The 24,945-nt window shown below is 40.2% G+C and overlaps 2 protein-coding genes across 19 annotated transcripts in view; one reads left to right on the forward strand and one right to left on the reverse strand.

Moving 5' to 3' along the window:
* Positions 1-12,391, forward strand: part of LOC125059038 (plasma membrane calcium-transporting ATPase 3) — an 89,880-nt gene extending 77,489 nt beyond the window's left edge. For 10 of the 17 annotated variants that reach the window (XM_047663194.1, XM_047663196.1, XM_047663201.1 and 7 more), the window contains 6 exons: positions 66-264; positions 394-605; positions 678-829; positions 1,170-1,296; positions 9,542-9,610; positions 10,781-12,391. In XM_047663194.1, the coding sequence (XP_047519150.1) occupies positions 66-264; positions 394-605; positions 678-829; positions 1,170-1,296; positions 9,542-9,610; positions 10,781-10,987 (966 nt within the window). In that variant the 3' untranslated portion in view covers positions 10,988-12,391. Of the gene's footprint in view, positions 1-65; positions 265-393; positions 606-677; positions 830-1,169; positions 1,297-4,382; positions 4,512-5,003; positions 7,004-7,386; positions 8,677-9,541; positions 9,611-10,780 lie in introns of those variants that run through there. The other 7 variants (XM_047663203.1, XM_047663209.1, XM_047663205.1 and 4 more) reach the window with 4 other exon arrangements.
* A 1,301-nt stretch (positions 12,392-13,692) lies between these two features.
* On the reverse strand, positions 13,693-23,842 carry LOC125059037 (transcriptional regulator ATRX-like). Of its 2 annotated transcripts, XM_047663190.1 has the most exons (20): positions 23,632-23,842; positions 23,229-23,403; positions 22,839-22,967; positions 22,373-22,537; positions 20,462-21,563; positions 20,250-20,387; positions 19,055-19,240; positions 18,752-18,946; positions 18,210-18,324; positions 17,555-17,675; positions 17,000-17,481; positions 16,852-16,911; positions 16,268-16,363; positions 15,981-16,187; positions 15,769-15,904; positions 15,207-15,312; positions 14,564-14,727; positions 14,377-14,443; positions 14,045-14,268; positions 13,693-13,871 (listed from the first exon to the last, which is right to left on the reverse strand). In XM_047663190.1, the coding sequence occupies exons 1-20, from the start codon at positions 23,680-23,682 to the stop codon at positions 13,768-13,770; spliced, it is 4,023 nt and encodes a 1,340-aa protein (XP_047519146.1). In that variant the 5' UTR covers positions 23,683-23,842; the 3' UTR covers positions 13,693-13,767. The 2 variants fall into 2 exon arrangements, with proteins under 2 accessions (XP_047519146.1, XP_047519147.1); XM_047663191.1 differs by lacking the exon at positions 16,852-16,911.
* Positions 23,843-24,945: the final 1,103 nt, after the last annotated feature.

Genomic DNA, 24,945 nt, shown 5'->3' on the forward strand with positions numbered 1-24,945 from the left:
GACGTTAGAGATCCACATTTCTTTATCTCCGATCGAACTTCCGTGACGTCGAAATATTCTTCCAGGCGGTCCAGATGCTGTGGGTGAATCTCATAATGGACACCTTGGCGTCTCTGGCGCTGGCCACGGAGATGCCGACCCCTGACCTGCTCCAGCGAAAGCCTTACGGCAGAACCAAGCCTCTCATCTCCCGCACTATGATGAAGAACATCCTCGGACAGGCGGTCTACCAGCTCTTTATCATCTTCTCTCTGCTCTTTGTCGGTGAGATATTACGGTCGCCGAACATATCAATAAATCAATCCGATAGTTTTTTTTTCATTTCATAAACGCTTAAGTTCCGGCGCTAAAGTGTATCTACTGTTAATTTATCGTAAACAATCCGCGATCCAGGCGACAGGATGCTGAACATCCCGTCCGGGCGCGGCCAGGCCTTGGGCACGGAGCCCACTCAGCACTTCACCATCATCTTCAACACCTTCGTGATGATGACGCTCTTCAACGAGATAAACGCCCGAAAGATCCACGGCCAGAGAAACGTCTTCGAGGGCCTCTTCACCAACCCCATCTTCTACTCCATCTGGATCGGCACCGCCTTCTCACAGGTGATCTCGGTTACGAACTTGAACTCGTTTCGTGAACGACGAGATTAATGCAATCGTCCGCTCGCATTCCAGGTCATAATAATCCAGTTCGGCGGAATGGCCTTCAGCACGGCGGGTCTGACCTTGGAGCAGTGGCTCTGGTGCCTGTTCTTCGGAGCCGGAACCCTCGTCTGGGGACAGCTCGTCACCAGCATCCCCACCAGGAAGATACCCAAGAAACTCTCGTTAGTACCGCCGTTCGCCTTCGAACTCAGCTCGTTCCTAAATTTTCCATTTCTTTTAATAATTCGGTTTAAGCTGGGCCGAGATGCGCAAGCGCCCATCCGAACCGCCGACCAGACAATCCTCCAATGTCCCCACCACTAGCGCTAGAGTTAAGCGTCGGGATCTACTGTGAGTGCACGTTATCGATTTCCGAATCATTCAGAAGTAGAAGTCGGGTTCGTAGCGTCGAGTAGTTCGGACTTCAGACAGTTCGACAGATCTCTAGTTCATTTCATTTTAGCGTTAGCGGATTCCCTCACTCGCTTTCTACGGCGCTCTGACCTCGCTCCTCTTTCCCAGTTGGGGCCGCGGCCAGCCGGACCCCGAGTCGCTCCAACCGGGGCCGGACTACGACTCCGACCTCGACAAGAAGCCCCGAGCGGGACAGATCCTCTGGATCCGGGGCCTCACGCGCCTTCAGACACAGGTACGCACTCCGGGCGACCGCGGGGCCTTAGGTGACGGGACGGGGGTCCCGGGGTTTGATTAATTTTTAAAGAAATCAGTATTGTCGTTAATTAAATTACAATTTTGTTCCTATGAAGACTGATAGCGATAAGGATAGAAAATAGTCATTCGATAGCATAATTATTATTTTTACTTACGTTTTGAAACCCGTCACTTATCGCCATTTGGGAAGATGTAGGGTTGTGAGTCTGTCCGCTTTTGATTTCTAAATTTATGTGAAACTGAGATAAATAGGGTAATTGGGGGATTATATGTTGGGATTTGTCTTTTAAAATTTTATTCGACTGCTATTTAATGTTTTATCAAAATTATGAGGGTAACGAAACCGTTAGAGGAAAGTCACATTATGTCCGCGGGCTGTGAAATTTAAAAGTCATAATGTGGTTTTCTCATATCGCCGTACTGGACTTTGACCGTGGAGCCAAAGTCCCGTCCGACGAGAGCGTTTTCACGTCGCACGACATTCGCAAAAACTGAGTCGGAGGACGTGAAGACGCTCCGAGAGGAAGGAACGGTTAGGAATGGTAATGCTAAGAAAGAGGGATAAGTTTTAGTTTACAGCGAATAGTTTGTGGAGCGCAGCCTCCGAGGACATAGTTGGGCATCCGGACGTCGAGTCCGAACGAAATCAGTTCACTTTTCCCGTCTCTGCATACAGAGCAAACCATTGCATCCAAATATCCAAAGAATATCTTAGACGAAACTTCATTTCTGTTACACATTCATACAGTGAGCCGGATTATTCACAGTTCGCAATGTTTAACGTCGACACGACTTATTGCGATTCTCGTAACTTTAAATATTTTTAGATTTATTTTATTTAATTTTGTTTGTTTTATTTCGTTTCTCGGTTCAGTTAATTCTCCTACACCTAAGTTTTTTCTATGCCTACACAGAGAAACACTTTACATATTATGAGAGTAGTGATGCTATTATTTTTGGCCCATTAACGTAGCGACTCGTTCGTTCGCTCGCCGACGCCTCGTTCGCCGGAGACGCGACCGGTCGGCGAGCGAACGAATCGGGATTGGATTGTTTTTTAATTAATTTTATTTACGTCCTGGTTTCATGACACTCTTCAGCTATCTCTCCACGTTTCCGCCTTTACCTTTCGTCTCGCTCTCGAGTAGTACTGTCCCTGTCATGAGACCCGGGGTAAACCCGTAGACGTCGGTGCCGGCCGTGCATGGTCGGCGGCACCGAAGAGCGTACGCTTCCCGAACTATCTATTTATCTCCCGCCTTTTACCCGTCGGCATGCGATCTGTAGGCTGTGACGTCGTTACTTATCCCTCAGTGCGACCCCAAACAGTGACTATGACTAGCGATAGAGATAGTTTAGCCACATTACGAAACACGAGCGACTTCCTTCCGTCTATCTTTTATTTAGTCGTACTGACTGTTTGTTTTTATATTTATTTGTCTGTTTATTTGAGTTTGGTTTAAGATAGTGTTCGCTTGTGATCGCCATCCCGCCCCTCGCCCGAAGGGTGCTCCCGAACCGACTCGCGACCCGCGCACGGCCCACTAACACGCGTACACGTGTTCCGAGCAGTAACGTTCGTTTGATACATTTATTTCGATTCATTTGTTCGATGTTTATTATTTTATACCGAATTTTTTGAGTTACTGCTGCCGAGGAACGTTTTATTTGAGTGTGGAGTGGATTTTCTCAGACCTGTAGAGCATGCCGTGAATTTGCGACGTACTAACGACTCGTTCGACCCCACCCCTCTCCCCTAGTGTCAATGTTTTGTGTTTTTAATTTGTTTTGTTCCGTTTGTTTGTTTTGTTTTGTCCGTGTGTCGTCCCGAGGAGGTAGCGGCCGACGGTCGCGCGTAGTTGCCTGCCTTGGAAGCATTCATTGTGTTATGTTGCGTTGCGTGTCGGGCTTGTGTAGTGTCTCTCAGTAGTGTACATAGCGAGCCGACGGCGAGGGTAAGTAGCGTTAGTGTTACTCATACGATAAAGTTAACCTAGTAAGTTGTGTAGCTTATTAACTACTGACCTCGTGCGTCCGCGCAAACTCCGAGGCGTTTGCGCGCCGTACCGATCGTACCGTAGGGAAATCCTGGGCTCCTCCGCTAACATAGCATGGTAGATTAAGATGACTGCGTGCATAGCGAGCCGTTCGACATGTATAGACCGTGTTAGGCGACGTAGTCCCCTCCTTGCACTGGGTGGCAGCTGCGGCGTTGTCTGGGCCTAGAGTAGACGTCGGGAAAGCTAAGGCCTCGTTCGACCTCCCCTAGCTCCTCAGTACGTTTTGGTTTGTTTTTCTTTAGTTGGCACTTTCATTTACAAAGACACCGGTGTCGACACACACGCGCACACACACCACACACGACTTCGGTTACACACGCTCTGAAGCTGTCCTATTTTCAGCCCGTTTGGTTTGTTTTCCATACATTGAACACTCGACTGTGATAAGCCGGTAACTCGAGCTCGCATCCCTTTCACGTCCCTCCATGTACAGACACACATAAATAAATGTATTTTTTAAAGGTGTCTGCTTCGGCTGCGACAGATTGGGGAAAGTCATGACGTCATCTGCTTCTTTACGCTGTTGATTTCGATGTTATTTTGTTTTATTGGTTCAATCTTCAAATTGCATCCCTCCTTGTTCGTCGTCGCTTTAGATTGGTCTCTGTTCTGGCCCTTAAATTCGCCAACGTTGGAGATGACGTCATGTCACCCGCTGGCTGCTTTCCTCATAATTTCACGTCTTCAAGTTCAAAGATTACCTACTTTACGATACAAAATGAAATTACTCGTATCAAATAAATTGTTGTAAAATCAAGACTAGGCTCACCTCGACTGCATTTAGTGTACCCAGCAAAAATGTCAAAATCGGTTTAATACACATCACAGTTAAATTTTAAAGTTGGTTTTGTAAAAAAATTACATCTTTGGTAACCTATTTCTTGAATACGATTAATCATTTATATTCTAAACGAGTAGTTTCATACGTATCGCTGTGACGGGAGCGGCCAGAGGGCGGTAGGGCTGTCCCCGGCCTGTCGAGCTAAGCTAGGGCTGCGTATAGGACGGTGTGGAATGGGGCGAGGCGCGCGTGGTAGAGCGATGTTGTTGGCAGCCCCGACCCGTGCTCGAGACTGAGGTGTAGTGGCGGCCGCGGCGAGTGCCGGCACGCTGCGTGCGACGGACGCTCACGGTACCCCTAGCGTGCCCCTAGCCAGCCCTAGCGTGCCCCTAGTGCCCCAGCGCCTCTAGCGTACTCCAGCCTCCTAGCGCGGCTAGCGCCGTCCCTCATCCGGCCGATGGACGCTTCTCTCCGACGACGTTTCAGGTGGCTCGTTGACGTTCTTTCGATAGGAGAGAAGCGTCTCGTCGGCTCCACCCGTCGTCCTCTAGTGGGTAGCGTAGTTTCTTCTCTCGACGCTCGCGGCAAGCCGTTTGACGTTCCGGTCGCAACCGCAGTCTGTCGTCGGCGGCGACGCCTCGTTCCGCGAGTCAAAGTCTTGCCGAGAGCCGCGCACGGTCCTCACACTTCCGGCACGCGGTCTTTAGCTCGGTCCCGGGTCACTGCACGTGGTCGATTCACTCGGCACAGGTCTGCATGCATCCACGCCACACTCGCGGGCGGCGCGGGGCGGGCGGACGGTTCGGCGGCGCAGGGCGGGATGAGAGCGCCTTTCGGTTGCAGCTCCGCGTGGTGCGCGCGTTCAAGTCTACGCTCGAGGACCTCGAAGAGCGCTTGTCGGCGCACTCGGCGGCCGGCCTTCGCTCGAGGCTGCGCGCGCCGGCGCAGGACATCGCCTACATCGACGCCGATGACGTACCCGCCGCCGACCGTACTTAACCGCACCCAGGGTTGCCACCGAACACTCGAACCCGACGCCGGATCGCGACGCGCCCGGACGGAGACCGGACCGACGCGCAGGGTTTGCGACTCGGTCCGTTCTCGGTCTGTGTCGCTACGCGTTTGAACCTTCGTTTGAGTTGTGAGACGTTCCGAAGCCCAAAGGTTCAAACTCGTAATCGACGATTGCCGAGTCGCATATCTTGTGTTTGTGGTGTATTTTTATATTCCACTTTTTAAATTATGAATGGTTCGTAACGCCTCCTGCATTATTGTTAAAGACGACCTTTGGGAAGCCGACTCGTACGTAAGCGGTCTGCAGTTAAAATATTTTACTAAAACGTATTAAAACAGTTTAAAATTTCGTTATTTATGATAAAATTAGGTTAAGTATACTAGAGTTGGCAACCCTATCGAACGGCGTTTTTCTCGAGCGGTAGTGCACAGCGACTACGGCTCCCTCCCTCTCCCTCACGTTTTCGAAACTTTACTCGACCGCGTCTGCGGCTAACGAACACTGCTATTTTAGAGGACTTATTTGTAAATAGGTTAGCTACTCGACGTACACCTTGTTTGTATTGTGAGTGCGGTTGATACGGCTCTACAGCGTTAGACCTTTACTTAATAGCCGAACGATTCGTTATGTTTGATAGAAATTTTTGGGACCACTTTACCCATATCTACCTGTCCGAAATAGCTACCTAGGTCTAAAGTTTACGGCGGCACGAATGAGACGCTATACGACTTAATGTTAAAGTATATTTACAGTAATAAAAGTTTAAGATAAAAGAGAGTTTTAATTGAGGGTAGTTGATGTTTAGAGCTCGTTCTATTTCAGATGATGACGGTAAGTGTAGGGTGACGTAGGAGCCACGCAGCGGTTACGGTCCGTACTAACAGTTAGTAGATAGATACGGGGTAGATGCGTAACGTCGGTCAGCGATAGATTTGCATTTTTCATTGACAAAGGTTAGGAACAGACTAGTAGTGCCGTCTCCAGCAGAACGCGAAAATAAGTTTCATATAATACATATCCGTTGCTGACCGTACAGTGAGCATGTCGTCTTGCACGTTGTTTGCCTTCGGTACATACTCTAACGAAACACGACAGTACGTAAACTACCCGCCAGAACCGAGCTCCCCTACGTAGCTTGTTCACACATGAGTTATTCAGAGTCGTATAAATCATACATGACGAGAAACAGACGAAAGGATCTTGAAACTTAAAACCGAGTGCCGGACGACTCCGACGCATGTGTGAAGAAGGCTCGAGTGACACTTTGAACGTGTGCGTCAAAAGTTAGCTTGTAAGTACAGAGTATATATTGAAGAACATGTTATGTGGTACAAAACGTTGTTTTTACTTTCGTTTTATATTTTTTTAATTCGCTTCGCATTTAAAGTGTGATCATGCTTATGTTACAGCGATGTGCATGACCGATGTATGTGAGTATGCACAATTGTATTTTATTAGATGTTTGGTAGAGTTAATATTTATGCGCTTAGAATGTTAATTTATTTAGTCTCAAAAGTGATAAGATTAAACCGTATTGTTCAGATCTGTCCTACCAAACCTCTAAATTTAGTTTAAGCAGCTAAAACGAATAAACAAATGTATGTATGTCTCCACTACACCAAATCTAGAAAGATAAGAAACTAATTTACCATTTTAATATGCTTTTAATTTTTTTGTTTATTTTTTTTATGTTTTAACGTTGACTTGGTTGTGTAAGTACTTATTCATTAAGTTTTTTTCCGTTTTGATTTAATTGTAACGACTAACTTTACCGGCATATAAGCGACCAGTTAAAAACTCATTTTAATAAATATTTATTTGAACATTAGCGATATTTTATTTTGGACCTCGGAGTGAACCGCACTTCACCGCGATGCTCACATACCGGATTTATCTCGTAACTTTCTTTCGTAGTTGTAGTTTTTTTCACGGTAATTTTTAACTTTTTGTAATTGCTACTGGATGCCCTTGAACCCCAACCCAGCTAGTGAATGACCCCTAACTTAGTCTAGGCACCTAGGGTAGATACGAACTGCTAAGTATTGTAACGATTAACAAGCAAGCTCACTTCTAGATTTTTCGGAGTTCTAAAACCAATCGGCCGGCAACGCGGGTGATTGCTTGGTTTTAGAAGGCCGCCTATCCGTTGTAGTGGCCGGCTGACTCGTTCGAGCCGAGCGAGACTCACTCGGCCGTGTCATTGTTTTCCAGCAAAAGGCGGACATATTGGCTGGCCGCAGGATTTTTGTCAATAATTATTTGGCGGAGCACAGGAGAATCAGCGTGCAATCTGGGGGCAGTTCCATACCAGCGCTCAGCCCCGTTTCGCATCAGAGCGTTGAATAAACGAACCTATAAATAAATAAAATAATGTCGTATCGTAACTGAAATCGTACCGCGTAATAAAGCTTACATATAGTGAGTTAAACAACTGCCAATGAAAAATACGCCTTTTAAATTATAATCTCGTATAACTTTTTCTGAAATCTTTAGTAGATTAAAAATATTACTAAAAGTATTAGAATAAGTTGCAAAATATAGTCTAGTAAATAATGGTGCACCAATTTTTAAATTGAATTTTTCGCGTTTTTTTTAATAAGTCGTTATAAACGTATTTATTTTTCTACGAAATAATATAAAAACGTGATTATTTGTTATAATTTTCTGTAAATAATAATTCTTTAAACAATTTTCTCTAATTGTGATGTTGTTGTGTGTTTGAAAGTTAAAATTTTATATAAAAATTATAATGTGCCATTTTTATATAAAAATTATTTATGAATTTCGCTGACAAGTGCTTTTTAATGATAGGATATTTGAATTTGCTTGATATTTTCATTTTATATTTTGGTGAATGTCTGTAGTTTGTGTATTGTGTATGGTCGATATGTGCTCACTGTGTTTGCCCGTAGTGTGCAGGCAGTGGTGGCTTCTCATGAAGAATGAAGGCGACCTTTGCCTATCGTTTTGATGCATGGTATCTTGCTCCACCACCTATAATATGTATTAGAAGTGCATGCACTTAGTCAATAGTCACAGACAATATATACTTCCACCTACATATATATATATATATCTATATTATATTTTACACTACATATTAATATACCTTCCTTTCCGATATTATAGTTTAGTTTGGAACACTTTCGTTTCTTCTTTCGACAAGTTTGGTTTCAAGCAAATTTAACTATCCATCTTACATATTCTAAGATATAAACTATTTATATAGACTTAGAGTAATTTAAAATTTCTGCACTTCGTGTAGTGAAAATTAATCAATGCCTGCTTATATTAAGATTTAGATTATCTCCTAAGGAAATTAAGGGAAATACGTGTCTCGGTGTACACCAACATTAGGGATACAATTTTGAAACGGAACCGATCTTATAAACGCTTAAATATTCACGCGAATAGTCTTATACACTGAATATAGCATGAACGGAAACCGCGTAGCCGCGTGGAAACTTCATGTTTTAGTAATAAAATATCTGTACTCGAAAATTAACTTTTATTTCAACCGTTGCTTCGTGTTGGAGAGCCGCATTGATAAGGTAATTCAACGATGGGATTATTGCCGTTGTGATATCGTCAAACGTGCGAGAATGTTTGTCGTTATATCTAGACGTGTAGACTACGCTTGCTTGCTGTCACTGTTTGCGCATGACTAGACTAGTACCTAGTTACATCGACAGCCACGACTAGCTTTACATAGATGTTATTTAGATGTATGACATGTAGGTCTCACACTAGCTTTTATGTTAGATGTAGGGTACAGATCTGGTATGTGAGCGAATCGATGTGAGCTTCTAGAACGCATGGACACACGAACGTGTGAACACGGAACACAGTCACAACACACGCAAACAGCGTAATTGGTTTAAACTCACCTTACGAGAGAGGAGATGAATCTTAACTCCAATTGGTTCTACCTTCAAATTGTAAATTAAACGGAGCCCTGGATAAAAACAATGTTAATAGTTTTAAGTGCACACCCCCATGAATGTGCTTCTTACGGTGTAGGAAGACCCTGCGTTATTTTTTTTTATCTGTTTTTATTTTAGTCTCTCCTGATCTTGACGCTTCGAGGTGCACTGCTTATGTCAGTCCCTCTGAGTCTATTTCTACACTGCAGAAACTGTCACTGCTATCGCATCGAACGCTATTCTAAACATTCTCTTATTCAACATCCTCTCTGTAGATATAATTATTTGTAAATAGCCCTCACAGCTACAGGAAAGCACATTGCGAGTTTAGAATAGCGTTGGAGCCGCCGTCCACACGGCTCGTCGTGACTCTTTTAAGAGTCGTGATCTTTCATATTCTTGTTTTTATTTTCTTTTCCATGAATCCCCATTGCACACGGAAGGTCATAGGTGGCGAGTTACAAGAGCGCTTGATTCCTGTGCCCTACAGCAAGACTTCAACTGATCAAGCTGTAAGATTTGAACAAACGCCTGCTCTTTCACTCACCTCGTTTGTTTTTATTTTTCCCTCAATGTTCTGTTCGACTTTACTGTACTCTAAACTCAAGTGTTTCCGTTGTTACTGTATCCTTCTTGTTGTGAGCTGACCCTTTAACTTCACTCCTTGCTGTGGCTGTTGAACTTAATCGGTCAGTGTTGCTTGCATGCCTCCATCGCCACCGCACGCCGCATGAGATCACTCGCATCACGTCAGTGTTGTTCACTGTATTTAGTTCGATCCATTCAACGTGCAATACGTTTGCGCCTTCGAACTTATACATGATACTTAGGACGTTTTATTCGAAATTTAGTTATCATGAAACATTTATTCATAAAAAAGTGAGCCTGGATTCTATTCAGTAGTCGCTTAGCGATAGGGATCATCCAGCGCTAAAATTAGCTTAGTCACAAAAAATCGTACCGCCAGCTAGTACGTAGGACATTTCAGTAAAATGATATTGCATCACTAGAGTTAGTTGTATATATTTTGTTGCCACACATTTTGCACCCGATAAGTACCATTATGCCAGGGGTCCGTCACGGACCTATCATACGTTAGCTTTTAGTGATATCGAGCGCTTAGGTGGTTAGGGTCAGCTTTGCCTCTAGCATGAGTCATTAAAACTTGTAGATTCCGCTTACTACCTTCCGGCCACTTCGGGTCGGTACGAGTGGCAGTTAAATTAACAGAGTGGTCTCGATGATAAAAAGCTCATACTAGAGGTGGCTTTCGCGGGACGAGGGCGTTGCTTTTAAGCAGGATGACCCTGCAGACGGCGAGTGACCACGAGTGTGTATTTGGGGGTAGCGACACTGCATGCGCGGAAGCAACGTCACGGGCGCCCGCCCGAGCCCGGTCGAGTGTGGAGTGTGATCTACTTCCTTCGATGTCGTGGACCGATGTGACTCAAGTTTTATTCCGCTTTCGCCTCTCTTATGGCTCGATGTGCTTTTATTTGTTTCTTTAATTAAATAACGAACCTCTCGATTTGCCGCAAAATGACATGCATAAAATTTCCGATTTCGCTTCGCGGTAAGTCGAGAGGTGGCTCTGGGACACGCGACCTCCGGCCGACGCTCTCGGTGGAGAGGGGCCGGAGGGCGCGTGAGGGACGGCGGCGTGAGCGGACTGTTGTGCGCAGATCCGCGTGGTGAACGCGTTCCGGCAGGGGTTGGACGGGCGCGGCTCCCTCGCCGACGCGGCGCTGGCGGAGGCGCTGCGCAAACAGACGGCGCTGTCGAAGCGCTACTCGCACTCGTCCAGCGTGGACTACGAGCAGCACCTGGCGCCGCCGGATCTGGACGTGGAGCGGCTGTCGAGCCACAGCCACACCGAGACCGCCGTCTAACGCCCGCACCGAACGTTACTTATTGTTAACTAGTGTGTTTAATTCGATTGTTTTGAAAATATTTTATTATTATACGCGTGCCCCGGCGCGCGTCTGTTGAACAAATGAAATATTGTAATAATTAATTTTAGTGTTAAGCGCGAGAACGAGCGAATGGGCGTGTGTTTTTTGAAACAAAATAAATAAAAATTCGCGTAGCGTCGTGTCATCACGGAATGAAATGTTTTATATCGCTTTTGTCGAAGACGTAGTCGCGCGGCGGCGGGCCGCAGGCGAACTCGCCTTTTGTATAAACCGTTTCATTAATTAACTGATTAATTATCGCAGACGAGTCTCGCCTTCCGCCCGCCCCGACCTGCGACCCCCGCGCGCGCCTTATATATATATATTATATATATACATACTTAACACTAAATTATTGAAATATTAGTTAAGGTGTTTGTTATAAATTTCAATAACTTTTCTTTTTGTTTTGACGACCTTTTCCCTAAATCTAAGTATACATTTAAGTCATATCTCGAACGTAGACGCATCGACAGTTGGTAAACAAGAAGCGTGCGCGCCTTCTTGTCTACGAACCGACCTAGTCCACTTTGAACATCTTCAAAATGTTTAAATAGATAAAATTGTATAGCTGAAGGTATTTATTTGTAATGCTAGTCTCTTATGAACACATACTAACTATTCAATTATTGTAATGTACTTATTGATTATTGATAAATACTTCAAGTTTATTAAACAAAGTATAGTCTACGATGTAACGAATTGATTTTGGAATTTCTTCTCTATGAGCAATAGCTAGAGGCCCGCTTCGGCCGCCGGGCGCAGTCCTTCTCTAGCGCCGCGGCCGCTCATAGGGTCGTAGGATGCAAGTGGCATTTCGATATAAGTAAAGATGGAGTCGGCGAGAGCCGGACCGCTCGCTGCCCACTTGTTTAGTAATAAATATAAATAAATGAAACGACGTAGCGATCGGCAAGTTCAATTTTGTATAGAACGTTTCGTAGTAGAGTTATCCCGCTGCCCGCGACGCGACGTAGCACGAGAAACGCGACCATTACACTATTAACGATCTTGTAAGTAATCGAGTATTAGCTTCGGTAAAAGCCTTTTTAAGAGAACCTAGTTAAATGAATCTATTGAGAGTTCATATGTTTATGGTAATTCTAGATACGGTTTCAGCGCATAGGGCATGGTATCGTTTCGTGTTAATTGCTGTTTCGTTATATTCGTTACCACGTGGTTTCCGATGAAAGACATTACCTTACGTTAGGAATGGACTGCCACTTCCTAACAAACAATTGTTTTGACATGACAATCTGCCACTAATCATTTTAGATAATAAGTACCATTGTTGTATTTTTCGTCTCACAATAAATGAAAATCTATTTTATTGTTTTTAAAGCTGTAGTTTCATTTTCCCTCAGAATGCCTCTACATTCCAAAACGTGGCTATTCGACTATAAAAGTTGGTGTAGAATTTTGTCATCAAATTATATAAACTGCTCAATACTAGTTAATATTTTTTTATAAAATATTATGCATTATCTATTGGGACATAGAAATCGCGTGTCTGTAAAAAGATACCAAAGATGATTGTACCGATTGCCAGCTAGTGGACTATGAAATGTCTATTTAAATTCATATAGATACTAACTGTCATAGGTAGTGTAGCAAACTGCTCTAAATAACTAAAGGCTTCGTCACTTTGAGAGGAAGCGCGAAATGAATAAGGCAGACAGAGCAATATTCAAGTCTGGTTTATTGTTAAAGGATAATATCTTAAATTACTACTTACACCTATTCACATTTCACACATACAATACTATCTCGTGAGCTGTCTGTGTATCGCGCACCTACAGCTATTAGCATTAAGAAAAACAACGTGAGCCGTTCAGGATGCCTTTCCCGCCTTTTGTGTCGATTATGTATGGTAAATTCAAATTTTGGCGGTTGAGATGACATTTTTCGTATTACTGAGCAAGACATGATTTAAATTCAATTTGATTTGATGAGTAAAATTGTATTGAAATGTGATGCAGATCTAAATAAAGAAATACTATGTGGAAACAATATTGTTTTATTTACGAGCCAGTCCTTTTCCTTTTTTCACGACTGAAATGCAAAATCAGGTGGTAATTAACTATTAATTAGGTACGAGATTAATTGAGGGTTTATTTTATTCTGAGCATTTCACCCTCATTATGATGTGATTAACAAATTATCTGATCGGCCATTTCTTGAAAAAGCTAAAAGGGAGTGAGTGCAAACGACTCAGCTTGGTCGCTTTAGTAGGAAGAGTACAAATTCTTTTTTTCCGGACACTATTGAGTTACAGCCACACTCCAGCCGTTAGTTCGATCGGCAACGAGTGAGCCAAACTCCGGGAATCCCTACTATTAATCTTATTTAATGTTATAAAACAACTTACACCTATACAAACATACAAAAAATTACTCTCGTGAGATGTGGATAAACCGCATCTTCGGCTATTAAAGTATGGAACATCCACCGGAGACGTGCTCGATTTGTGTCCGGTATACGAATATAAAAAATATGTGTGCAAATATAATTTTAGAGCTATTTATGTATGGAGTTCCTTGTCAGGACAAAACCATTAAATACTCAGTCATATGTAAAAAAAACTTGAATCGCAAATCGACTTAAACCAGTATCTGCGAGTTGTAAGGCATACAAAATACAAAAACAATCAATATCCATTTATTTACAATATTATTTCTTAAAATACTTATAAATTACAATATCGTCATTTATATCCTTCAATGCAGGGCTATAAGTCCGGGCGGAGGTTCCGGCGGCATGAACCCGCCCACGCCCACGCCAACGCCCCCGCCCATGCCTACACCCAGCAGTGCCTCTGGAACTAATTAAAAAAAGAAATATTCATTATTTCATTTCTAATGTAAACTAAAATTATTTCGTTAATTCAATTAATTTAGTCTTCGTCTTTTGCGGTTATACTATTTTGCGGTTCTATAAATCTTATTTTACTTCGCTTATTTGTAACGTTTGTTATGACACGTGCTCGTAATGTACCTCTGGGCCTCGCTCTCCTGAGGGGCGGGTCCCCCGGGGGCGGCGGAGGCGGCGGCAAGGCGTCCCAGAGAGACACGTGGTCTGGGTGAGTCGAGGGACACGGCCAGGCGCAGCCCGAACGACGGACTCGTCTCTTCTTGACGGGGGGAGGCTCCGTGTCCGAGTCCTGTCCGGGAGTGTACCCGTCCGCGAATCGAACCCGCTTACTCGGCACGCGGGACTCGCTGGAATAATTTACCATTACTTTTACTTCCCGCCGAGTAATCGAGACCTTCCTGACGTATTTTCATTTAAATAATTAAAATAAACTAATTTTTGGTGAAACAACTCACCCTGTTCCAGTCTTTTCACCGGTCCCACGCTCATCCCCGGGGAGCTCCTTCGCGACATCGCCCAACACTGAAATGATTATAGACAAACTTAAAAAAAAATAATAACTTTGAATCACCATTTCACTCAGACAATTTCTGACAATTGACACTTTCAAGTGAAAATGAAACAATAAACATTAAAATCGACCTGTCTCTCTGAGAGCCTGGCTGATCCTGTCGTCGAGGGTGCTCCGTTTGTCCTCCTGGGGCTGGACGGGCTCCCCTTTGGCGGGTTTGATTTCTGTGGCAAAACAGTCTCCGTACTGCAGCCGATCGGATGCACCGTACGTGTCCATGTAGGCTTCGTCGTAGCTGAGGAGAAATCATTTTAATAAATAATAAATAGCAGGAAAGGATTGGCAGACTATTGGCAATGATAGAGATCTGGAAAGGGTTGGAGGCCTCCTTCACCCAATAGGGGTTAATTCATATCCAGTATCCAAGTAAATACTAACAACATTTGAAATAGAAATTAAGGATATGGAAATAAAACAAAGCTAAAAAAATGAATAATAATGAATAGGACAAAAAAATAGCTTCATAATGGAGGTATACGGGTACCAGAACATATATATTATACGTTTCGCCTTCGGACATGCGTAAATTCATAAACGACTGACTCAATTTTGATGACATTTTTTGACAATTTCTTTCGTTGGAATATAGTTAATTTAAATCATGATAATATGACTTTATTTCCGAGAAGAATAGATCGTCACGTTTAATTCCATAAATATCAATAATGTTTATTAAATGTCCTCGCTTCCTCTCCACTCTCGAGCTGGACTTACCTTATGGGCGTATTGTTGTCATTTCTGTTGGCAAGGCTCTGGATCTTGTAGACGGGCTGAGGGTCGCCGCCCGTCAGCACTATGTTTACTTCGCCGGGCTTCAAACCTGTAAACGACAACATTTTTTTTTGTAACAGTATAATAATATTTACAATTACATATGGCTTGCCCCTTGAAAAAGTAGTAAGAGCAAAATCTATTTTTTTTTTTCAGAAAAAATAAACAATTTTATTACTAAGTATATTACATATATAAATATATATATCAAATGAAAGATATTTTTCCTATTTGACGATTGAAACATTGTTGTTATGTATTTAATGTAAATGGATAAAAAATAACTAAATGTATATTACACTAATTCATCAAATTAAAGAGCAAAAGCGTTTTAGATTGTTTCACTGTCAAACATAACGACGGACGGCCGTCACAGTAAGACGAATGTCTTGAAGGTAATAATGAATATTATGACCTCGGTGAAACAGAGATACATATATTATTATCACTCTCTATTTGTTTTGTTTAAAATAAATGTAAACTAAGTTCATCTCGGGCAACTCACCCCACCGCGAAGGCCTGTGGGGCGAGGGGTCGGCGGGGTCGCGACCGGGTCTCCAATCGCAAGTGATCTCTCCGCAGCTGCGCACGCGCACCACGGTCTCTATGCGGGACACGCTCGTGTCGATCGGGGATCTGGCCTGGAAAGGAAATCATCACCCTGAAACGTCTGATCGGAGTGAATCTGCATCATCGGTGACTCGGTGAATCCCTGACCTGACCGGCCACGTCGCTCTGGTAGGCCATCGCCATCTGCTCGTAGACGTCGTACTCGGCCGGTTCGTAGCTCTCGAACTTCTCCTCCTTGTAGCCTCTGGCGTCTATGACGTCCTTGAAAGTGTAGTTGGAGTTCTGAGAGGACGGACGCAGGTGGCTCTCGTCCTTCTCGTAGTCCTGGACGTCCGTCGATTTGGAGTCTTCGTTCTGAAAAGCGGTTTCGGGTAGTTCTTACTTTCTATGTGACGGAGAGCAATAAACATCTTTAAAATCATTTTCATGTAAACCTTCGCACTGTAAACGGATTCCTGGGAGGAGCATTGCGAGTTCTCGTCTGGCTTCACCGGTTCAATTGGCTTCAGCTCCTTCTCTGTTGGTGATTCCTGAAACGTGGAAAGGGTCGTGACATCAACGCAGTTATAAAACCTCGTTAAAGTAAAAAATCGCCAGAAAATCAAGACTCATTTGCTCTATGTCGTAGAATGGTGAACCCATGCAGGGTCCCTTAAATACGAGTGTTTACTTTAATTATTATTTATTTATTCTTTATTTTATTTTTTATTCTTTATTTATTCTGTGAGAAAAGACTGTTTAACGTGCAACATGATATGCCCTTTAAGTAGCACATAACATATACACATATACATATCTTATTGCCCTAAATTAATATTTAGGTTTAATGTCAAACTTATTATAGGTGTTTTGTTCAGAGACATAGAATTGTCTGAGGTATATAGAATGAGGTTTCCTTTCATTTGAAAATCTTCCAAAAAGTAGAAAAATCTAGCGTCGAAATACACATACAGCTCGGATGAGCGTATCAATGCGAGCCCTAGGCCCCAAAGCGTTAACCAAAGCAGTTAATGTTAACCTGATTCTCTCCAACTTCGTCTACCGTACTGGTCTCTGTGTCTGCATCATCCGAGTCATCCTACGCAGCGTGAAAAAAGGGCACAAAAATATTATTTTAATGAATTTTGGTACTTTTTAGTTTTAGTCTCGAACTATATAAAACTGACCTTTAAACAGCATTCACTTTTCTTACTCTCGACGATTGGGCTTTTAGACTCTTCTACTTCTTCCGCCTCTTTCTCTTTTTCATCTCTTACTTTCTCAATCTTTTCTTCGATCTCCTCTTTGACATGTGTATTCCCAACGAAATCGTTCTGTAACTCTTTGACGTTGATGATTTCTCGTGGTTTCTGTCGTCTCGGTGAAAATTCCATCAATTTTGATTCCTCGTCGTCTGTTGTTTTTTCAGTTTTAATGTTATTTAATATGTTCGCGTCGACCTGATGAATGATTTCGTTTTGCGTTTCCGATGAAGTCTTCCCTCTTTTTCGGTTCTTTTCTCTGTTCTTCTTGCTCGTCTTCCGTTCGCTTTCACTATCTGAAGAGGAACTACTGCTGCTACTGCTGCTCACTTTTTTTGTCTTTTTCCTCTTTTTGTCTTTCTTTTTATCCTTTTCCGATTTTCTTTTCTTAGATTTCTTGGATTTTTCTGAAAATGGAATGGAATGTAATTAATTATACAATAGAAGGACGGAAATGTATATACATCATACAAAACTCACCACTGTCAGAGTCGTCTTCAATTTTCTTTTTACTTTTCTTCTGTTTTTCTTTTAATTTCTTCAAAAGTTTTCTACCTATGCGCCGACGCTTAGCCGATTTGGATTTCGCCTTTTTCATTGCCTGAAATATTATACACAATCATTTGATTGACAATCATTATATTTGTTTTCGAGAAAGAACTTTTTTATTAATGAGGGGACTTTGTATTTCGGTAATAAAATTCTCGTGTCAAGGTGTTTGTAATTAAACTCTTCCGAAATGGCTCGACAGATTTTTGTGAAATTTTGTGTGCATATCGGTTAAGCCTGTCATCTATTTTTCATCCCCCAAAATGTTAAGGGCGACCCCTACATTTTATTTTTTTGGGCAATTTTTTTGTATTTTTTTATTATGATACAGTATACAATACAACCCTTAATTTTCACCCCTCTACGATCAACCCCTATTTTATATTATAGTAGATAGTTATTTTTATTGAAATAAAAGAATGTTTCCTAGAAATAATATACATGGCAAAACAACGTTTGCCGTTTGCTAGTATATAATATAATTTATTTGAAATATAATTGCAATTTATTCAATTAAATAAACATATCACTTATACAAGTGAAACTCCATCATCATCATTCATCATTCAAGTTTATATAATCCTACCTTCTTTTTAAGTGCTTTCTTTTTCTTTTTCGAATCTTCTTCGCTGTCCGACGAAGACGATATTGACGTGGAGTGTTTTCTCTTTCTGCTCTTCGCTTTCTCATTTTTCTTCTTGCTAACAATTAAACACATACTCGAGTAAAATCCTACACAATTTTATTAAGAAAGTCAATATCGTCAATCAATTATATTCGTATTTTTCTATCTGCAAAGCAACTTATTTTCATGAGGTTTAGACGAAAATAAACTATAAATAGTTCTGATTTTTCGCAAAAAAAAATCTGATGTTAAATTTAAACCTACTTCATCTTCAGAAAAGATTGCTGATTTTTCTTAAAGAAGTAAATGAAATCTTCAGCCAAAAAAAGGTATTTGAGTAAAGTCTGATGGTCTGAGTAAATTGGTTAAATTTTACTACACATTTGTAGCACGAATCGAATCTAAAATATGTAAGGGAGAAATATTTCGTCTGTTTAGAAACCTCAGTATTTTGATATCTTTAAATATGTAAAGTCAGGATTTAAAGAAGAAGAGATACGAACCTCCTATCATCCTCTTCCACTTCAGACTCTTGACTCCACCCTTCACTGCTCAACTTCATCTTCTTCGTTCTCTTTTCTTCTTCCCTCGTATCGTTATCTTCCTTTCTCTTCTTTCTATTTTCTTGCACTGGTGTGGTACTTCCCGACGTTTCCTTTTTGGTCTCTATCACATCTGGCCACACAGCTTCCATAAATCTAGGAGCAAGCACAAGCCTTCATTTAAAACGTATGTACATGATGCAAAACTTAGAAAGCTAATCTATAGGAAGCATAAAGCCTGAAGCGCGTCTTCTAATAGCATACCTATGGTACTCTCTATCCAGGTCCAACTCTTCTGTCTTAGGAGTGAGAGACCTCCTCTCTTTTCCGAGTGACTGTTGACTGTCATCTGCCTCCCATTCACTCGAGAGTTGCAGTTTACTCTCGACAAGACAATTATTACTCGATGGATACCAGTTGCGACACTTGGATGTTGTCACTTCCGATATTCTGAAAAGTTGGCAAGTTTAAGTATATTCTTTATCCCTATTTAACTTGAAAAGTAGATCGAATGCGAAAAACGGTTAATCTGGAACACAAAAAAGAAAAATCCTACCTTGCCGCATCGGGTAATCAACGAAACGGTGCCACAACTCTGACAGAATCAGTCTGTTCCAAATATTCAAACAAAAACTAGAACTTAAATTTACGTTCCAATAAAACAATTTATACAAAATTCTGGATAAACAATCCTAAAAATATGCATAAATAACACCCAATTTTCAGCATTAAAACAATTAAAATAAATGACACTGATTTGACTTTTTATGAAATATTAATGACTGTCGTTAGATTCGTGGAAACTCTATGCATAATCATATTATTTTCCCCATTAAATAAAATATCACACATTTCACAAGAAATCATTATAATTGCAAAATACAAAGAGAAACTTAAGTATAATGTGTAAAAATCTGCTCAATATATTTTTCTGACATCTTTTGATTTAGTGACATAGTTGTCGAAAAATTAATTGTTATGAATAATTGTAGATTATACTACATTTCTTCAAAACCCAGTATCGCACGTGAAGCAGCCAGGATTTTTATAGTTTCAATTTGAGTTTTTTAAGAAACAAATTTGAATAAAAATTTATAATTTAAAAATCTATTAAACAATAATTCAGATTGTCTTAGTTAATATGAATAATATCACTAATAATATTTGATTTAGAACTTTATAAATTTTTAAATATTTTACAATAAACAAAATTAAATACCAGATAAGTCAGCAGATTTGCAGTACAGAGATATTATGTAGAAATTTTGTACGGTATCATGATACGCTTTCCGTGAAATTTCTAACGATATTTCTTTAAAACTAAACCATGAAGGTTGTCATGGTAACAATAATATAACGCATTCAGTGTCCTAAGCTAATCTATAAACGAAAATTGTCTATTCCAAGAGACAGCTGCAGCTGGGCCACAGTAAGGAAGTATTAATAAGAGTAAACTCACTGATCACATCCGTAAACCCGGTCAACTAAGTTCATCTTGTTGATCTCCAGTTCTTCATAAACGACATCCCTTTCTTTCACACAAGAACATAATTTTGGATTTGTAGAATACCATAGCTTTGGTGTTGATAGTGTCTCTCTGAAACGTGCAATTTTGTTGAATTACGTTTAAAGAAACGATTATATAATATTGAGGAGGACCACGATACTCACTTGTAGCACTTGTTCTTGTCATGCCGAAATAACAACGGCTGACATATTTTCAAAACAAACGTCCATGATTCAAGAGAATCTAAATTGACCTTCGACATTTTATCTGCATTCAACGCATCGTCTAGCTCCTTTTCAATTGAAAGACGAAATTCTACCCCTGACTTGAAACTTTCGACCGTATCACTTGTTTTATAGCCACTTTCAGTTGACCTATACCCGTCTGAGTACTCGTTTTTCTTTTCTTTCTGTACTATTTCAGGTGTAACAGACTCACTGACGGATGTATTTGGTGTATCATCGTTATTTGGTGATTCGTATTCAACCAGCCCCTTATCTTGACTATCGTCTTCGTTTAGCTCCTCAACCTTGATTTCATTTATCACCGATTCTAAAAACGTATCATCCAATGATAAATCTCTTGAAGTATCGTCTAAATCTATGGATTTTTTGTTAGGCGAATCATACAACGACAGCTTTGTGGATCGTACTGTTGCAAATTTATCAATATTTGTCTCTGCATCAAAAATATTCAATACGTCTTCATTATTATCGTCAGTTTCATATTTAAACGTGTCTATTATCGGCTGAATTTTTATTCTATTGTCGGTTGTAACCCTTTTAATAATTTCATTCTTTTTGGCAGCGCTGGCTCTTAGCAACTCTGACGGTTCTTTATAATTCTTTCTTTCTGGTGCTGAACTCTGAGAATCAGATTTATCTGTTTTCGGGCTAGATATATTGGTATCTTCATTATCGAGTGACCAACTATCACAAACTACAAAATCACCAAAGTGAACATCTTCTTTAGCATTAAGTTCAACTTTTTTTGAAACTACTTTTTGTTTTCTATCTTTGGTGCGTTCTTTAATTTTGCTATCTTTTCTGTAATCCGAATAGCGCCTTGAACCGTATTTGTCCTTTCTATCTTTAAAGTCACCTTTCCGCCGATTGTGTTTCTTATCCTTCTCTTCTTTTTCGTCTTTTTTTCTTTGAAATGGATTATCATAGTCAGGCAGTAACTTTCTGTAGTCAAATTTGAAAGGCTTTCCCTCCAGTTTGGCTTTTTTAGCTTCACGAATTAATTCATCTACTTTGGTTGGATCTAAAAAGTTACAAGTAACAATATATGACTACTAATATACTACTATAATTTACTACTATTTACTATAATTGTACATAATGTATGTCAACCTGCTATTAATATTGTACTACCATTTACTAACACCTACACTAAGAGCATATACCTAAGTTAACATTAATATATACTTTAATTACTATCTAAAATCTACCTTGATATTACATAGTTATTGCAAACTCACAAAGTATAGACTTTTTTCTAGCACATGGAGAAACATGCAGTCCAGAATAGATGCGGTACCGGCCTATGTATGTCATAAAGTCATTTAACTATAGTAATTATTTCAGCTTTCAATAAATTTTCCTAACTTAATAATAAACTCTTACATCTGACACAACATCACAGACAATAATCACTTGTTGTCTTTTAGGTGCTTGTAGCATTGGTTATAGTAATATATACTTTATTAAAAAGTACCAATAATGACAATAGTCTAATGTTGTAGTGGAAATTGGTCTTTTACTAGAGTGCAAATTACTTTTACTTTCTTCATGCAGCTGAAATTCTTTAAGATATTAAGACTAAGCCCCATCTTAATGAAGATACTAAAGGATTTGTAAACAAGATTTTAAAAGAAACTAAAACTGCATACTTCATACAAAACCAACCTGTCTTGAATCACAGGTTTATATGCTGATTAATAGAAAATTTGGAAAAGCAACGCTAAAGAAAAATTTTAGGAAACATAGAGCATGATGTTTGCAGAGTATATCCCACTTTATCCCAACATTAAATTCCTTTAAAAATTATCTTTAAGCTGTTATTAAACTTACCTATAAAAGACTTAATGGGTGGCATAGCCTTTGTGGGCATTGCAGTATCACTAGTAGATGATGGACATATCAGGCCCAATGGGATCCCAAGATCAACTAACTCCATCTTTCTCTTCATATCTTCAATATCCGCTTGTGTCCGTCGTTGCAACTCTGAATAGGTATCTGTAAATTGGTATAAAGATGTTGATTATTGCATTTTTTTCTTGCTTATCAATAAAATTGCAATATGTTAGTAACAAATAAATTTCTAATTTTTCATTAAAGTGAAACAAATCTATAATATAATATTACTAGCAAAATAAAATGAATTGTTTCCTCGCAAACAATCATTCTAGGTTATATGAACTATACAAGCAGATGCACAAAGGAAGTATAATAAAAATGTTTCATTTTACCTTTATTAATAGCTGGAAACAAGTACAAAGTTAATGAACAAATGTGCCATACACTGTAATTGCGTTACCTTGCCAAGCCTTTCTTTCTGAACCAGGTTTTGGTGGTTTAGGAAGTTTGGGAACTTTAGGGTCAGGGTCTTCTTCGCGTTTTAGAGTTGGCTTTACTCCACTCAGCTTCCCAATTAACACCATTGTATCTGCAAGTGCAACAAATAAATTTTATATGCAATTAAAAAAAAGACGGTGAATAATCTTCAATGGATTAATCTCAATTTTTACATGTTTAGCTCGAATGTAAAATGTATTCTTCTTTGTTAATACCAATTAAATTTAAAGGAACAGAAAACTAATTTATTTCATATATTGTCAAGAATATATCATGTATATATACATTATTGCTACTGCATTATAAATACATTATTTATATATTGATACAAAAATGATTAATTGATACTCACTGCCGGACCCAGCAGGCCTGGGTGCTATAATTGGAGTAATAGGAGTCTTTTTTTGAATAGAAAATGCTCGCAGGCGTTTCTTTGCATTTTCCACACCTTTAGGAGTTGGAAGCATATTGGAGAAAGAAGTTCTTGGAGGAGTGTTAATTTTGGATTCATCGCTTTTACATTGAAACTAGAAAGGTAAAATAACATGTTAAGCAACAATTCTAAACTCCGAAATCAATAGGCTAGCCAGAGACATATTTTTTTTAAAATCAAAACGAAACTTAATGTATTTCTACAAAACAACATAATATCCAAGTTAGCAAATACGAAAAAGAAAGATTTTTATAGAGTGAAGTACATTTTATTTAAGAATAACATTTTCCAGATTTTAGATGAAACAAAATGATCTTTTTACCGCAGTATTCCTCACGCCTGGAGGTGATGGTTGACTTGTATCATATTCCATAACTGATAATGATAAATTTTTAATATAGTATTATATCGTAAACAATAAATTAAAACTCAATGCAGCGGCTAAAACAATTTTTATCTCTAAATTCAATGTTTTGAAATTTGTTGTTAACAAAAATGCGATTCAATGACGACGATCACCACAGATATAAGATGACAGATCATACATTAGCCAGACTCTAGCAATAGTTTTTAAAAATATACCGTGGACTTTCCAGCAGACGAACTACCCAAGCCTGGCTTGAAACCAACGTTTCGGACTTTATATGAGCTGAAGACCGGCCCAGACCTCAACCCTTTAGACTTAAAATTCTGGTCAGTTCTAGAGGACATGGCCTGCTCTAAACGACACGGTGACATTGAGTCTTTTAAAAAATCTTTGGTGCAAGCAGTGGCGAATTTTCTCTAGTCCACATAAACGCTAGGGAGGTGAGCCCATGGGACCCTTGAAATAAAGAAAGCGCTTCCGATTATAATGACTTGGCTCTTGGCAGGATTAATTTTAAGACCAGTCGTTATTCTAATTGGCTATATTATGAAGTTCATCATTCATGGCCTGAATCGCCAGAGGAAGTTCATCCAGTTTAGACTGAACGTAAATTTGGTGGTCGTCAGCGTAAAGGTGATAATTAGCCGATATCCGCGCTATCAGGAAGTAGATAAAGAAAAAAAATAGAAGAGGCGAAAGTACGCAACCCTGCGGAACACCATTACTTTCATTATTCCACTGACAGTGGGTATCATTGATTTTAATACACTGGCGACGACCATAAAGATAGCTTTCAAACCAGTAAATAGCAGGTGAAACGATTTTTATAGAGTGAAGCAACCCAAGCAGAATTTGAATTGAAAGCATTGCTAATGTCAAGCAGAGTGAGAGCAGTGAGCTGCCAATCTCTCGGTGGATTTCGTTTTCGTCAGAAACCTTAACTAATGCAGTCGTGCTATGCTCCGGGCGGAAACCAGATTGGAGAAGGTCTAGAATGAAGTTCTTATTCAGAAATCCACTAAGCTGCGGTTGTTTAAGTCGCTCTAGAGCTTTAGATAGGAATGGTAGAATAGAAATGGGCCTTAAGTCAGAAAAGTTAAATAAATCAGGCCGTTTGGGAAAAGGAATAACTAAACTATCCTTCCAAGTAGTAGGGAATTTACCAGTAGTAACTGAAAAAATGAAGATATGAGTAATGACTTGAAGAACAGCTGGCAAGATAAGTAAGATTATAGCACGACTAACTTTAACTTGGTCACAGCCGACGAG

This window comes from Pieris napi, chromosome 19 (assembly GCF_905475465.1).
Source record: "Pieris napi chromosome 19, ilPieNapi1.2, whole genome shotgun sequence".
NCBI lineage: Eukaryota > Metazoa > Arthropoda > Insecta > Lepidoptera > Pieridae > Pieris > Pieris napi.